The 17,655-nt window shown below is 40.4% G+C and overlaps 1 protein-coding gene across 2 annotated transcripts in view; it reads left to right on the forward strand.

Moving 5' to 3' along the window:
- BICDL1 (BICD family like cargo adaptor 1) overlaps positions 1–17,655 on the forward strand; it is a 1,161,255-nt gene that overhangs the window by 558,140 nt on the left and 585,460 nt on the right. For both annotated transcript variants that reach the window (XM_044068582.1, XM_044068583.1), the window contains exon 3: positions 13,651–13,767. In XM_044068582.1, the coding sequence (XP_043924517.1) occupies positions 13,651–13,767 (117 nt within the window). The remainder of the gene's footprint in view (positions 1–13,650; positions 13,768–17,655) is intronic.

Below are 17,655 nucleotides of genomic sequence, written 5' to 3' on the forward strand. Positions count from 1 at the left end.
TGTAGGATTCAGCAGTTGTAACTGTATTGTCCATCTGCATGGGTGTCATGAAGTTCACCACTTCTGTCTTAAGAAGCATGAAGTTGGCTTTGGAGAAATTTTTTACCATGGTTTCCTTAATGGGGGCGGGATATTGATATGAATGGTGATTAGCTTATAGTCGGATCGGACCAATGAGTTGACTTAAGGTGTGGAACACCGGTCACTCATACACCCCTATTTTCTGCCATGTCTTCAGTTGGTATAACTGTTTTTTACTACTTGTGTGTTATCTAACTTAAGGATCACTTGCATAAAATTTGACCTGTTAGTAACAGCCTGCATTTAATTGCTGGAACCCGTGTTCTGAGAGACTGCCTTCCAGACTATCTGCAAATATACAGAACTGAGTATATTTTTTTGGTTTTAGAGTTTGTACTGTTAGTTGTTGCTTAGATCTCTGTTTTGTCCCATCCGCCCTCCGTATTTTGGTTTGTAGTTTAAATTTGGTGGCTTTTGCAGTTGCCCGCCCCACTGTAGATTTGATCTGGGACACTCCCCCAGTCCCATCTCTTTACCACATTCTACCTAATAAACTCTTTCTGCACTTGCTTTTAGTCCTTTTTAATTTAATTGCATTTTTTAAACTGTGTTTGGTCTAATATTGCTACATACCCAAGTGTGCTAGCTTGCACGGCATGTGAATTGTTTTTACTACTGTTTTTGCTACTTTTCTGTAAAAAAAAAAAAAAAAAAAAACTGTAAACCTGTGTTCTGCCTTTCCTGTAACTAGTGTTCCAGATACAGATTTGCTGTATTCAGGACTGTATGTAAGCTTCTGAGCCCCCCAAGCCTTTCTGTGTTGGAGGGAAGCCTTCCAGCTTATCAGTGGGAGTGGTAAGCACTGGGTAACCTGTCTACCACATAAGGAGTGGTTCTGGCACAGAAATTGTAGTTATTGGCCGTTTGGGCAATCTCTTCCATCTCTCTCAACTTTCTGATTTGAAAGCCTGCATTTGCACTTGTTTCTGTCCTGTAACTCGTCTAGTGCAGATACAGATTCTTAGTTTTAGCACTTAAATTTGCTTATTCACGCTCAGCACTTGTTCAGAACTTGTAAGCACTAAATAAGATACTAACTGCTATAGCACTCAGTCTTCCTCATTACCTAGAGGAAAACAGTTTTTGTACTTACTTTTCTCACTTGCTTAGAGAAAAACAGCTGTTGTACTCACTTTCCTCACTTATCTAGAGGAAAATAGTTTTTTATTCAGGCATGTCCAAGGGTCAGCTCCCAGTGTTCTCTCCTGTCTATCTGATGAATCTGGGCATCTTGAGACAATGTAGAAATTGCCTCATGTACACAAACAACCCTCTCCTCCTACCACCCAACACTACAACCTGTGAGATATGCACTTATCTAGCCAAACTGGAGGTAAAGCTCTCTCCAACCAAGACTGAACTTGACAGTCATGAGGAGAAGGTAAACATTTGCACCACACCACACTCATCACATAGTCTCACTAAATCTACACCACCAAAATCCACACATAGTAACACAAAAACATTCACGGAGGCTCTCAATAATAATCTGTCTAAGCAACAGAGACCTCCAAAGCAGAAACGCAAGCAACCTCCATCCCCAACACAACCCAAATGACACATAGCCCACAGACTCAGTGTGCCACTCAACCACAGCCAATAAGGCAAAACAACGTACCCAACACACTAGTCATAGGTGACTCTATAGTCAGGCACACTGATGTCCCACTCACCAGGCTAAACAAGGAGAAGGTTACTGTCAGCTGCCTTTCGGGTGCCAGGATCCGCCACATAACCGACTCACTCAGGTCACTCCACAAGTACAAATATGACTCTGTTATTGTCCATGTTGGTGTGAATGACCTGAGACGTACCTCCCTGGACTATATGAAAAGAAACATGGAAGAACTCTCTGATCTTGTAGCCCAGGCAGGTATGACCCTAGCCCTGAGTAGCATTCTGCCATCTCCCCGAATGATACCGCAGTACAAGGACAAAATGATTGACTTCAACAATTGGCTAAGCTTCTGGTGTCATTCTAAGGGGATCCAGTATCTGTCTGCTTGGAATGACATGGTCGACAGACCACGATGCTTTGCCACAGATGGCCTGCACCTGTCGCCCCTGGGATTCTGGATACTGGCTAAGTGCCTTTTTAGGCAAGGTTCAAATAACAAATTCACCACCGTAACAGGAACAGGCAAGCAAAAACTGAAGGTAATACTACTCAGTGCTAGAAGTCTAAATCTCAAAATGCACTCACAAGAGGCACTCCATAAAATGGAGAACATCGATATCTGTGCAGTGACTGAGACCTGGTTCAAGGCACCAGAGAGCACCCCTGCACTACCAGGCTATAACTCATACCACACTTTTCGGCCATGTAACATGGACCGAAAGACCAAAAGTGGAGGTGTGTCCATATTCATTAAGGATATCCACACCTCCAGACTAGTTGCTCATCATAATGCATCCGAGGTTATCCAAGTGCAACTAACTCTGGGCAAAACTGCAATCTTAATTGTAGCTTGCTACAGATCCCCCACCATGCCTCAGGTTCCCACTCCTCTTTTCTTGATGTACTGGAAAATATTAGGGTTCAACCAAATACCCTAATAATGGGCAACTTCAACTACCCCACCATTAACTGGGAAAACTACTTGTGTACCAACTCCTTAGCTCAACGCTTTCTGGAATTCATAAACTCCAGTGCCCTGGATCAACTTATCCACACCCCCACCAGGGGCAACAATATCCTAGACCTAGTCATTACCAACATGAGTGATGATACTATGATATCTATGATACTATGATTCTCTGTAAAGAATCCAGTTTGTTTAAACTAAAGACTATTGTTTGCTGCCTCTAGTCATTACAATGTATATTCAGTAGGTCATGTTATGTTGCTGCAAATGTACAGCAAACGTTTTTGGCAATTTAGCTAGATATACAGTAAATGCATTACAATAAATGCAGTTTATATAGCCATTTGTAATATGTTTTCTGCCTTTTATGCAAGGAAATGGCAGGAGATTGCAAGAGAGAGTTAAGTATCACATTTATTGTATCAAAAAAAAAAGAAAAATATCATACTATGTACAGGCATTTGGTTAGATGTGAATCTTTTAAATCAAGGTGATTTAAAACGTGGTTGGTCAAAGTAGTGATTTACAAAATCATACTTTTGGACAATAAATTCATTTAATATAAAGAGGAAGTAGGATGGTATTAGTACACTATAAAATTTAGGAGTATTCATTCATTTATTCAAAAAGCATAAATTTACTCATTTTTTTATACAAAGTATGTTATCAATACTTTTTTAATAATAATAAGAAAAATGAAAAAATACACACATTTTTTATATGAAATATTTAAAATCAAGTATTTATAAGTATATACTTTTTATTAATGTATAAAAGTTTGAATGTTACATTAATTTTGATTTATGGCATTAGTCTGTTTACATAAATGTGCACACAAATAATAATTTTCCAAAAAAATGTTTTGCTGTCAGAAATTCTGTTAATATTCATGTTCACATCACTTCCTGTAATTTCTTATAAAACGGGAGCTGGGGAGATCTCCCGGTTTTTCTGAAGAAGTTCACGAGCGAATTAAAAAGTGAAAGAAAGCGCTTAAAATATACACCTGGCTTTGTGGATTCCTTTATTGTGGTTTACTGCTGTGGACGGTGTGTTCTGTTTTACAAGTTTTTCGATTCCAACAGGATCTTTCGTAGTTTTTGCAGTTGTCCCACTGTACTTATCACAAATAGTAGAGAAGGTTCCTCATTGCCATGGCTATATTTCCCCTAGTAGTATGAATACAACCATTTGCATCATGCCCAGCTATATCAGCAGTCAGTGCATTGACTCTGAGATTAAACCTATCATCATCATCATCATCTTCTTTCGGCTGTTCCCGTTAGGGGTCGCCACAGTGGATCATCTGTTTCCATTTCTTCCTGTCCTCTGCATCATGCTCTTTTACACCAACCGCCTGCATGTCCTCTCTCACCACATCCATAAACCTTATCTTAGGCCTTCCTCTTTTCCTCTTACCTGGCAGCTCCATCCTTAGCATCCTTTTCCCAATATACCTAGCATCCCTCCTCAGCACATGTCCAAACCAACGCAGTCTCGCCTCTCTTGCTTTGTCTCCAAACTGTCCAACCTGAACTGACCCTCTAATATACTGATTCCTAATCCTGTACATCCTAGTCACACCCAGTGCAAATCTTAACATCTTTAACTCTGCCACATCCAGCTCTGACTCCTGCCTTTTCGTCAATGCCACCATCTCCAACCCATATAACATAGCTGGTCTCACTACCCTCTTGTAGACCTTCCCTTTCACTCTTACTGGTACCCGTCTGTCACAAATCACTCCTGACACTTTTCTCCACCCATTCCACCCTGCCTGTACTCTCTTCTTCACCTCTCTTCCACACTCACCATTACTCTGAACTGTTGATCCCAAGTATGTAAACTCATCCACCTTTACCAACTCTACTCCCTGCAACCTCACCATTCCTCTAGCCTCCCTCTCATTTACACACATATATTCTGTTTTAGCCCTGCTGACCTTCATTCCTCTCCTCTCTAAAGCATATCTCCACCTCTCCAGGGTCTGCTCAACCTGGTCCCTACTCTCACTACATATCACAATGTCATGTGCAAACATCATAGTCCACGGGACCTCCTGTCTAATCTCATCTGTCAACCTGTCCATCACCAGTGCAAATAAGAAAGGGCTCAGAGCTGATCCTTGATGTAATCCCACCTCCACCTTAAACGTATCTGTCACTCCCACCGCAGTTCTCACCAATGTCACACTACCCTTGTACATATCCTGTACCACTCTTACATACTTAGCTGCCACTCCCGACTTCCTCATACAGTACCACAACTCCTGTCTAGGCACCTTGTCATATGCTTTCTCTAAGTCCACAAAGACACAATGCAACTCTTTCTGACCTTCTCTGTATTTCTCCAACAACACTCTCAGAGCAAATATTGCATCTGTAGTGCTCTTTCCTGGCATGAAACCATACTGCTGATCACTAATCATCACCTCCCTTCTTAACCTAGCTTCCACTACTCTTTCCCATAACTTCAAGCTGTGACTGATCAATTTTAACCCTCTGTAGTTACTGCAGCTCTGCACATCACCCTTATTCTTAAAGATAGGTACCAAAACACTTTTTCTCCACTCCTCAGGCATCCTCTGACTTTCCAAAATTTCATTAAACAATCTGGTTAAAAATTCCACTGCCATTTATCCTAAGCACCTCCATGCTTCCACTGGTATGTCATCTGGGCCAACAGCCTTTCCAATCTTCATCCTCTTCATAGCTGTCCTTACTTCCTCCTTGCTAATCTGCTTCACTTCCTGATTCACTATCCCCATATCATCTAACCTTCTCTCTCTCATTGTCTTCATTTATCAGCCCTTCAAAGTACTCTTTCCATCTACTCAACACACTCTCCTCACTTGTGAGTACATTTCCCTCACTGTCCTTTATCACCCTTACCTGCTGCACATCTTTCCCAGCTCTGTCCCTCTGTCTAGCCAATTGGTACAGGTCCTTTTCTCCCTCTTTAGTGTCCAATCCCTCATACAACTCTCCATATGCCTTATCCTTAGCCTTCGCCACCTCTCTCTTTGCCATGCGCCTCATCTCCTTATACTCATTTCTACTTTCTACATCTCTTTGACAATCCCACTTCTTCTTCGCCAGCCTCTTCCTCTGCATATTCTCCTGTACTTCATCATTCCATCACCATGTCTCCTTGTCCTCCTTCCTCTGTCCAGATGTCACACCAAGCACCTTCCTAGCAGTCTCCCTTACTAGCTCTGCTGTAGTTACCCAGCTATTCGGTAACTCTTCATTGCCTCCCAGTGCCTGTCTTAACTCTTCCCTGAACTCCACCTCACAATCACTCTTTTTTAACTCCCACCATTTAATCTTTGGCACTGCTTTCACACTCCTCTTCCTCTTCTTGATCACCAACGTCAAACCTATGCTAAGGTGAAAAAAGACTCATCATTGCACTTAAACAAGACATACAAAACCCTTTCTTATCCACACATTTAGTTGTACTGCATACCCCTGCATTTGTTAGTCTGGATGAAGCTCCTGAGTATTTCAGTTAGTTATTTTTAGGCATTTTCAGCAAACTTTTGCCCTTAAGGCAAAAAAGTCACAGTCAAGTTAGTGTGCTAGTGAACCCTAGAAATCAAGTCTGTCATGCCTAATATGATGTAGCTTATAAAATACCATCTTTCTAAAACCACACAGTTTCTAATACTGTATGAAAAACTAATGACAAGATATTGTTATTCTAAGTGACATGGTTTTGGTTTAAGCTCGTGGGTTCTAGACCAGTTATTTCACACTAGGAAAGTTTGTGGTCTACATTCTTGTGGGAGTATTCTGTTGAATTGCCATATTATTTTAAACTGATTTTTGCTGTTGTGACTCTGACTTTCTGCACTTTGAATTTCTAGTACTTCTGCATTTTATAGCATAGGCTAGATTCAGACTTGCTGAATCTATACTGTTTTGTATCGCTTGAGCACTAAAATCAGCTCTTCACTAAGATACTAAAATATCTGAGGCATCCATTGCTTCCAGCAAACTATGTGTCTGTTTTTGCCCTTATATTGCACTTTTAATTTGTATTTGAATTCTACTCTCTGTTTGAATTGTCTGAACAGTTTTTTGCCACATTTTACTGTATACTGTACTAGTTCAGCTGTAGCATATCCCAGTTCCAGGTTTGCTGGTTCTGGGTCTGTTTTGTAACTTCTGAGCATCAAATTCAAGCCATCTTTGGAGGAGAAGGCCCTTCTGCACCTTTGAGGGAGTAGAGTGCTGTCTGGGACCCATCTAATAGAGGGTGATTGGACTAGAGCTCAGAGAGAGCATCCTTATTTGCTAGTGTGAGTTAAAAGGGTTATTTCTTGTTTTATTTAAGCCCCACATTTGCGCTTGTTTGCACGTAGCACACCATCGTGCACTGCCGTGTAGTGGTAGTTTCCATTTGTAGTTATAGACATAAACATTTTGCTTGTTAAATTTTCCCTTAGCACTTTGCTTTTGGTTCCGCGGTGGTGCAGTGGTAGCATTGTTGCCTCACAGCAAGAGGTTCTCCCATTTGATTCTCGGCTGGAGTGCGGGAAGTGCCTTCTGTGTGGAGTCTGCATGTCCTCCCTGCGGTTTGGTGGGTGTTTGAAAGACATGCGTAAATGGGTGTGCCTTCGCTGAAGGTTGAACATCGAGCTGGCACCTCGACGTTCGTGAAAATCTACTGCCAATCATTAGCTGACCGGAGTTCCGCTATGGCGACCCCTAACCGGGAAAAGCCGAAAGGCAACAACAACAACAACTTTGCTTGTTGTTCTCCAGAGGACTCAAAATCCTGAAAGACCAAAATCCTGAAACTCAAAATCCTGAAAACACAAATAATGCTAATATGTCACTATAAAGACACTAATATCTACCAACTGACCCTGACCATAACCCTAACCCTAAGGTCCGTCACTATCGCACACTCACCTGACCCGCGCCCTAACCCTAACTCACTTAAACCGCCCCTAACCCCAATATTTGTCACTATTGCATACATGCCTAACCTGCGCCCTAACCCTAACTCACTTAAGCCGCCCCTAACCCTAAAATAAAACCAACCGCACACTTACCTGACCCCAAAGCATGACCTAACACCACAGGGCTAACAATAGCAAAGCCACAATGACATCAGTATGTCTATTTTGTGTTTTCAGGATTTTGAGTTTCAGGATTTTGGTCTTTCAGGATTTTGGGCTTTCAGGATTTTGAGTTTTCAGGATTCTGAATTTTCAGGCTTTTGGTTTCAGGATTTTGATTTTCAGGCTTATGATGTTTCAGGCTTCTGAATGGGAACCGTTCCTACTGGAGCAAGTTATCAGTGATGACAAAACACCAGGCATGTTTCCCTGCAGCTCATGTTTAGCATGCCATTATATTTACACGGGCTCAGAATTTGTTTTTCGCCACTAGGACTTTAAAATTGTTTTCCCCAGATATTTTGATTGCCATACTGCTAATGTGGTGTATGCAGGGGTTTGTGACACTTACAGTGTTTTTTACATAGGAAAAACTTCTTGGAAACCTTTGAGTAAAATTAAAGAGCATTGTGTGGCTATAAGGAAAAAGGACTTGAAAAATGCATTAGGAAAACACAGTTTGTACTGCACAGGGTTTCTCCAGTTTAGGTTTCTAGTGCTAGAGCAGGTGGATGTTTTTATGGGGACAATGATACTCTTATTGAAGTAAGGGAACTGAAATGGCAGTTACTTTTAAATGCAGAGTCTTTTCCAAGACTTGAAACGCAACATTAAATGTGCCCTACGATGGCTCAGGTAACCTCTGAGTTGCATTCCTACTTTTGATCTCTGCTTTTTAGAGTTTTTTTGTGTTATTTTGAATTTGTTTTAACTACCTCATGATTTGCATGGATGTTTTATTACCTTAGATAAACTTAGCTCATAGATAGCAAGTGTTATTTTCTTTTGTTGCACATTTTCTTTTTCTATTTTTTATTGCTTTTTTGTTCCAAAACAGTACTTATTGAGACCTACATTGCTGCTTTTCTCATTATTTGTTTTTTCTAAAGAAGTAATTGGTACAAATAAAGAACAAAAACACTCAACACAGATTCTGCTTTATTTATTTTGCCTAGTATAAGAAGTTTTTATTGTAAAGATGTAGGTAATCTCCAAACACTTAACCCTACTCAGTTTGGATTTGTCAGAGGGAGATAATGCCTGTTAAACCTGGTTGAAGTCTTTGAGACAGTCACCAAGGCTCTGGACGAGGGGAAATCTATGCATACATCCTACCTAGACTTAGCCAAGGCTTTTGACACTATCCCCCACTCAGACATTATTGACAAACTCATGGGTTGCTAACTGGCTCACTTGTAGAACCCATATAATCAAAATAGGTGAATCCACCTCCCACAGCAGACCTGTAACCAGTGGTGTTCCACAAGGATCAGTCTTGTGACCTCTACTGTTTGCAATCTATTTCTCTGACGTACAAGCAAAAACTAAAGGTCTGTGCCTCACAATTTTTGTTGATAACTGCAAACTGGGAGCGGTCATAGAATTTCCAAACAATGTCAACATCCTACAAGAGGGTCTTACACAAACAAATGATTGGTTCCAAAGTCATGGCCTTAAACCCAATACAAAAAAATGTATTATCATATCTTTCGGTAAGAGCAATACTCCTGTTAACTACCACATCAATAGCAACATCCTTAGTATGTACTCAGTGGTGACAGACCTGGACAGACAGGTTGACAGCAACCTTACCTTTGATCATCATGTCTCCACAGTGATAAGAAGGGCATTCTATATTGCTCATCTCATAAGTAAGGGCATTGCCTCCAGAGAAAAAAGAAGTTATAACCTCCTTGTACTCTTCCCTCATCAGGCCAATAATTGAGTACATTGCCCCTTTTGGTATGTACCTTTCCAAGCACCTGCAGCAATTGGAGAGACCACAAAAATTCCTCAGCAGGAAAATTCAAGGTCTTCAGTATCTTTTCTATGTGGATCATCTGAAATCACTGTCAGTTTACTCTGTTTCATACAGACTACTCAGAGATGAACTTTGCCTTGCATATAAGGCAGTCTCTTACCCTGCTTTATTGGAAATGCTGCTTATCCGCAAGTCAAATGGTGCATGGGTTGCTCACTCTAAAGACCTTAACCTGGTATGTGACATTAATAGACTCTGCTGGAGGCCAGATTTGTCTCCCAGAGGTTAGCGCACCTTTGGAGCAGACTCCCACTTCATGTCAAATAGAGTACCTCATTGGCCCTCTTCAAACTCAATCTGGACGATTGCTTGGGTAACCGTAAATTCACCGAGGTTCCACCTGTGTCCCTATTGGACAGAGGCAATAGGTGCTGATTGTGGAAATAAGGGTAGAACTTGGCTAGGCTTGTAAGGCCTCTAGGGCCATTAGCCTAGTAACTTCCTATGATCCTATGTTAGGAAGGGAAGCAAGGAGCTAGTATAGCTTAACACTGCACTTCTGAAAGAGCCTTTTTATTATTTTTGTTTGTTTTTTTTATATTCAACTTTGTAGGGCTTTTTTTCTTCTTTTTTTTGGTCCGCGTGGGAGAAGGCACCAATTGGGTGGCACTTGGCCTATCTACAGCTGTAATGATAAGATGATTGAATCAGTCTTCCCAGACTCTTAGAAATTTTTTATCCAGTTCTGATTGATCTCTTGGTATTGGTCTCAGTGCCATTAAATAGTTGCCAAGTTAACTCTTTGATCATACTCAGACTGTGCAACAGAATGATGAACATTCCCAGGCCTTGTCTGTTCATTTCCAGTTTCCTCAAAGGTCCTCAGATTTGGATGTCAGTGTATTAGTGATACCCCAGAGTATCACTGTGATACCCCCAGGGCTGGATATCATTAGTTTAGCAGTGGTACCATCAGAGCTGATGTCATTTATGTAGCAGTGATGCCCCAGAGCTGTGTCTCATTAGTCTAGTAATGGTTGCCAAGTGCTGGATGTCAGTATGTTAGCAGTAGTACTCCAGAGGTAGCTGTGATTTGAAAAGCAGTGATTCCCCAGAGATGGGTGCCATTAGAATACCAGTGGTATCCAAGAGCATGATTAGGGCAGCTGTCCAAGGGTTGGATGATATTATCATTAAGGTAGTAGTGATGCCCCAGAGCTGAATATCATCAATATATAGCAATGGCACCCCAGAGCATCACTAGGGCATCTGTGAGTTCCCGTGGGCATCATGAGAGCAGCTGTAAAACTCCTTGATCTGGGTGTGATTAGCGTAGCAGTGATACCCAAGAGATGGGTCTCAGTAGTATAGCAGTGATACCCCACAACTTCATTAGGACAACTATGATGCAAACAAAGCTGCGTGTCTTTAATGTAGCAATGATGCCACAAAACATCATTAAGACAGCTGCTACATCACCAGAGCTGGTTGTCATTACTGTTGCAGAGATACTCCATAGCTGGCTTTGATTAAGGTACCAGTGATACCCCAGAGATGGGTGTTATTAGGGTAGCATTGATAACCTCAGAGTTGGGTGTCATTCTGTTAGCAATGCACCCTAGATATGGGTGTCATTAGGTAGCTGTTGTACCTTCAGAGCTGGTTGGCAGTACAGCAGCAGTGATGCCCCAGGCATGGGTGTAATTAAGGTAACAACGATATCTTGGAGCTAGGTGCCATTAGTGTAGAAGTGATGCCATAAAGCTGTGTGTATGAGTAGGGCTACAGTAGTAATTCAGAAAAGGTATCATTTAAGGTAGCTGTGATACTGTACATAGCTGGTCATCATTAAAAGTAGCTGTGATATTCCCCAGAGATGGTTGTCGTTAGGGTAACACTGATACCCCAAATCATTATTAGGGTGGCTCTAATGCCCCCCAGAGTTGGTTGCTTTTGGGGAAGCACTGGTGCCCAGAGCTGGGTGGGATTAAAGGAATAGTCATACCCTGGAGTTTAGTGTTATTAATGGGTCAGTGATAGCTCAGAATTGGGTGTCATTAGGGTAGCTGTGATATCACAGAGCTGGGTATTATTAGAGCAGTAGTGACACCACATAGTGGGGTATCAGTAGGGTAGCAGTGATAACCCAGAGCATCACTGGGGTAGCTGTGATACCCCCAAAGCTGGTTGTCATTAGCGTAGCTCTGGTAGCCAGGGCTGGGTATGATTAAGGTAACAATGATTTCTTTGAGCTGGGTGATGTAGTAATGATATCCCAGAATGAGTATCATTTGGGTAGCAGTGACATTTCAGATCTGGCTGTCATTAGGATAACAGTGCTACCCCAGACTATCATTAGGATACCTGAGATACCCCCCCCCCCCAAGCTAATAGTCCATAAGATAGCAATGACTCCCAAGAGCTGGATGTCACATGGATGGCTGGTGCCATTAAGGTAGCAGTGTTGCAGTAGCTGGGTATCATTAAGGTTGTAGTTTTACACCAGAGATGGTAACCCTTACAGCAGCAAGGATACTCCCGGAGCTGCTGTCATTAGGGTAACATTGATAGTCCACAGCTGAATGTCATTAGGTCAGCAGTAATACAGCAGGGCTGAGTATCCTAAGCCTGCAGAAATTTCTCAGTTATGGGTATTATTTAGGTAGCAGTTTATCTGGGTAGCAGTAGTGCTCCAGAGCTCAGTTATATTTGGTTATCAGTAGCACTTCAGAGCTCAGTCTTATTTGGGTAGCAGTAGTGTGATATAGCTAGGGATCATAAAAGTCTCAGCAGTGCCCAGAGCTTGGTATCATTAACATAGCAGTAATACCCCAGTGTTAGCTATCATTAGAGCAGTACTTGCACTCATTTGAAGGAACCAAGAAATGTTACAATTAGAAAACACAACTTTTATTTCTCTTAAAATGTATTAGTCCAGCCAGATAACTGGACTTAACTGCATTTTTGTAAAATGAAAACATGATGTGTGTAAAGAGCTGAATTAGTGACAGCTTTACAGTGAGGTGGAAAGCAATAACCCAACAGATATTTGTCTAAGTTCCTGCTTGGAAGGCTACTATGAGAGAAATTTGTCATTTATTAGTTCTGCATTCTGGAACATTGTCGTACACGCTGCTGCAACACTGTGCAGTAATTAACATGGGAGAGGTGAATGAGTGTATTTATTAGACTGCTTTGTGAAACACAGGTATGGTATTATAGTAATAAAGCTAGAAACTGCCTTCAGCTCCTTGAACAGCCTGCCTATGGAAAATAAAACTACAGACTGGTAAATTAGCAGAAAGGCTGTAGATGTCTGTGCCCAAGAATTCTTCTTCTTTCGGCTTTAGGGTTAGGGGTCGCCACAGCAGATCACCTGTTCACATATGACTAGCAGTGGTGTTTTACGGTGTTAAGTTGCCAGCTTGTCGCCCAACCTTCCAGAGAAGGCACACACATGCATGCACTCACGCTTAGGGCCAGTTTAGAGTATCCAATCCACCTACAGCATGTCTTTGGGATGTGGGAGGAAACCGGAACACCCGGAGGAAACCCACGTGACCACAGGGAGAACATGCAGACTCCACACAGATGGTACCCCAGCCGCAGCTCGAACCAGATAACCTCTTGCTGTGAGGCGGCAACACTAACCACAGCACTACTGCGGCCGCCCCGTCTGTGCCCAAGAATCTTGTTTCAAATTGTCTACATGTTGCTCATCAGATTTGTTAGATATATTTGTATGGTGTTTAGCATAAGGAAATGTTCCTCTTGAATGGAATTGTGCTTCTGCTGTTCTGCATATTTCATAAACTTCCTTATATTAAAGAATGTAGCACCTTTGCAGCCTTCCAGAAGAGGGGCAACTCCCCCCTCTCTTCTGGCTGTCCAACCATGGAGACTTGAGCTGAGAACAGAGAATCATGTTGCCCTGGGTGTGCTTGCTATCTCCATGACAATTAATGATTTTGCTTTCATTTTACCTTTATTATTTCAGTTTAAATCTGTATTAACAAGTAATTTTCAAGCATAGCTGTTGGTGCTCTGTAAATAGAATAGTTTGTATATTTGTGACCATATGGTTTCTTTCATAGGCCACAGATGTAGAAAAACGATTGTCACTCCAAGTCCAGATACTGCAGGATGAATTTCGAGAGAAGTACACATCTACAAATCATCATATTTTGCGCCTTGAAAGTCTCCAAGCTGAGGTGAGTCTATGAATATATTAACTGGTTGGGGTTCAGAGCTGTTAAGGTGTAGGATGATAAGACAATTTTGCAGGTTGTAATATCAGACCTTTCACCAAAAATGTGCTTGCTACCTGGAAAGTATGATGTGAGCAACATTCCAGTATTTGAAGTGAAGATTAGAAAGAGTGAAGTGCTAAAGAAACATAGCATTGCCGGTACAGTTTTAGAGTTCTTTTCATATAATGATACTGTAATATGGGCAGTATGTCTTATGCCATGCCATGACATGAACCACTATACTTGATGCTGTGACATGGTCAGTATGCATTTCACCTTTGACTGAACCACTGTTAGCACAACTGAATAGATCACCTTTTTATTTAAGCTGGCCAGGGATATCCATTTGTAATCCCAAACAGCAAAACAAAGCAGAAAATGATCATTCTAGAGCAGGACCTGAAAATCTATAAATGAAACAATCTTGAACAGAATTTATCAAATATAATGTTCAATAAAAATGCTAAATTTCTAACTTTTACAAAGAGAATAATGTAAAATATATATATTTTTACATTAAGGCAGTGAATTCATCAATAAGTATCTGTATAAGGTTAGCCATTCTGGAAAATAACAGTGCCATTTCTTTGTAATAACATTAGCTTTAGCTTTGCTAAATGATACTGTTTCTAGAAATTTGGTACCATAGACCATTACTACTAGTACATACTGATTCCCATTGCTAGATTTTACTAAGGGTCCCATAATAGCAACCAGCACCATTGTGTAGAAGGATAAAGACCTATCTATGGCCCAAGCAACCTGGGTTTGATTAGCCCCATAGGTGTCTGAGGTGCTGGAAGGGAGAAATGGGCATGCCCATCCTGGGGGAGTGGGCATTTGTCTAGGTATCACTGTGGGGAGGAATGTTCCATAGAGACCAAATGCCTCAGGTGCAGCAGATGAATGCAGGGGAGGGTGAATCTAGGAGTAGGTCATAAATGATAACATCCCATAGTGGAATCAGTCAATGGCATGGACACCCTTAGGTTTCATTCTGGCCTCAGCCTTAGAACAGAGATAGTCCAGAGGTTGTAGAAAGGCTGGTAGACCTGGCAATGGATGGGGAGCACTGGGGTAAGCCAAAAAGAATAAAGCAGAAGAGTAAGTAAAGTAAAGTAAAAGTACACTTTATTGTCGATCAGATATACACAGCAGTGCAAGCTGAAAGAAATTACATTGCTTTGGTCCCCGTGCAAGACATAACAATGGACACATAGTTTGAATAACAGTAAAACTAATGCACATACAATAATAATTAAAATATAAACAACACAATAAATTACCACAATTGGACAGGAAGATATTAGACAATATTAAACTAGTAGGTACTGCAAAGACTATGACTTCATATTGTGATTAGTTAGAATATTGCACTTCATCAGTTGTAGTATGATATATTCTGATGTTCATATTGCACATGTATGGAGTGGTGACTCACTCCTGACTATTGGACATTCAGGAATTAATAGCATAAGAAATCAGGCTAACTGTACCAGTTACTGAAACAATTTGCCAGAGTGATTACTATAGATGATACTTCACAGCAAGTGGCATATTGATCTGATTATTCGCTGTCATGCCTGGCATTCAAGTTCAGCAGCCTTATGGATAAAAGGAAGAAGCTTCTGGTCAGTCTAGATATTTTGCAGTGTAAGCTGTGATACTGCCTTCCCAAGGAAAGGTGCAAGTACATGCCATGGGCAGGGTGAGTGGATTGTAAATTATCTTTTAGCCCTTCCCACACGCCGAGTCTTGTGCAGATCATCCATATATGGGAGCGAGGAACCAGTGATCTTTTCCACTGTCCTCACTACCCTCAGGAGAAACTTGCAGTAAGATGCTTTGCAGTTACCATAACAAACTATGATGTTACAACTAGTATGGCACCAACAAGACCACCAATCGAATCAGGAATATCTAATTTATTAAGTCCAAAAGGAGGATAAAACACAGTCAGCTGTAACAAAAAAAGCAGCAAAACGTAAATGCTGTACTATTCCTCGCATTTTCATCTGAAAAGACTTTTTCAGATGTAGAATACTTATTAAGGACCTTCCCTTCATCTATATACCCTCCTTAATTAACGAACCAGCACCTGAGTAAGAAAACCAATTAAAAACAATTTGGAACAAGTAAAAATCCTTATAAATAAACATTTATCCCTATATAAGAACTGAATTCTGCAAATCTTCCAGTATTTTGCTTTAAAAATTGCTTCTTTTTAAAAACCATAAAATACAAAATACAGTAGAAAAGTATATAAAATTATAAAATTCGCTGCTGTTCATTGTATAGCTCAAAAATAAGGCTTTAGCACCATCTACTGTTGTTTTATAAAAATGTACCAAGTAAAGTGCTATTTAAATACATCAAATAAAATCACATAAGAACACATATACAGTATCCTATGTAATTCTTGTAAGACCCTGAAACACCTTTTTTACTAATGTCTTACAACCTTGCAGCCCTCAATTTCAAAACTGGGGCCAAGGAAACAGTCATTCAGTCCAGGAGGCTTATTAGCTTCCAAAAGGATTTACCAATAAACCTCCCTATACTCCGTTCTAGTCTCCCACAGACCTCCTCTTATATCTGTGGGAATTTCTTCCAAAACAAAGAATAAAAACTTAGCATCTAAACATGTAAGGGTATGTTTATACAATATGCTTCTTGAATTTTTAGTATACGTATCGTATGTATGTTTGCAAATCCTTCTTTCTCAGTTTTCTCTCGGTCTTGTCCACATAACATGCTATACACTTATTACACGAAGCAATGTAGACCACTCCACTGAAATCGCAGGAACGACAGATGCTACCTGTTTAATACTTTTCCCTTGCCTCCAGCAAAGTGGAATTTCTGTTAATAATAAACTTGCACTGTGGACAAGAACCACATTTGAATGTGCCCACCTTCTTCCAATTGCTAATTCTGTTATTTGGATGCTCTAACAAATCCTTAATATTGAGACCCCAACTATAAATAATCTTAAGAGGGGTATCAAAAGTACCCCCAAGATCAGACAAACTTGCAAACCTCTGCCATTCATGTTGAATTATGTTTCTAATAACCCCTGAATCACCATTGAACTCTGTAATAAAGGCATGTTCATAACCTGAATCCCTATCAACCCCCATTCACAAATTTCAATCCCCAACTTGTTAATCTAAATTGGAAAACCTTAACCCTAAAATGGGTTTAAATCTTCCACCCCTTCCTTGTAAAACTTCATGATAAATCTTTTCTATCACCTCTTTAGGGTAACCCCTTTCCAAAAACATTTTCTGTAAAATATCACGCTTCTTTTCAAAATCCTGATCACTCAAGCACATTCTACTAATTCATACATATTGTCCCTTAATAATACTAACTTTCTGATGGTAGAGGTGTATACTTGTTTAATGAAGTAAAGAATTTGAATAAGTCTTTTTCCTGAATAGTTTTGATCTAAAACCCCCTTCGTGTTTATATAAAGTGACATCTAAATAATTAACCCTATCACAGTCAAAGTGGTAGGTAAAACATAAAAAAAGTAGTTGGACCAGATGTATATTCAAAATATTCCTTGAACTTGTCTTCTATGTCAACCCAAAAATAATTATGTCAGCCAAAAAACTTCTGTATAAAATCTAGCAATCTTTGTAACATGAATCAACAATAAACAAATGTTCCTGCACCATCAGAATCATATTTGCATATAATGAGGCACATCCCTCCCCCATAGCCACTCCACTAATTTGCTGAAAAAAATTCTCCTTCAAAAAATATAAAATTATTCTTTAAAACCATCTCAATAAGCATTAAAGAGGAACAGCGGTGAATTTTATAACTTTATATATATTTATC

The sequence above is a fragment of the Protopterus annectens genome, chromosome 4.part0 (genome assembly GCF_019279795.1).
Source record: "Protopterus annectens isolate FY-2018-M chromosome 4.part0, PAN1.0, whole genome shotgun sequence".
Classification (NCBI taxonomy): domain Eukaryota; kingdom Metazoa; phylum Chordata; order Ceratodontiformes; family Protopteridae; genus Protopterus; species Protopterus annectens.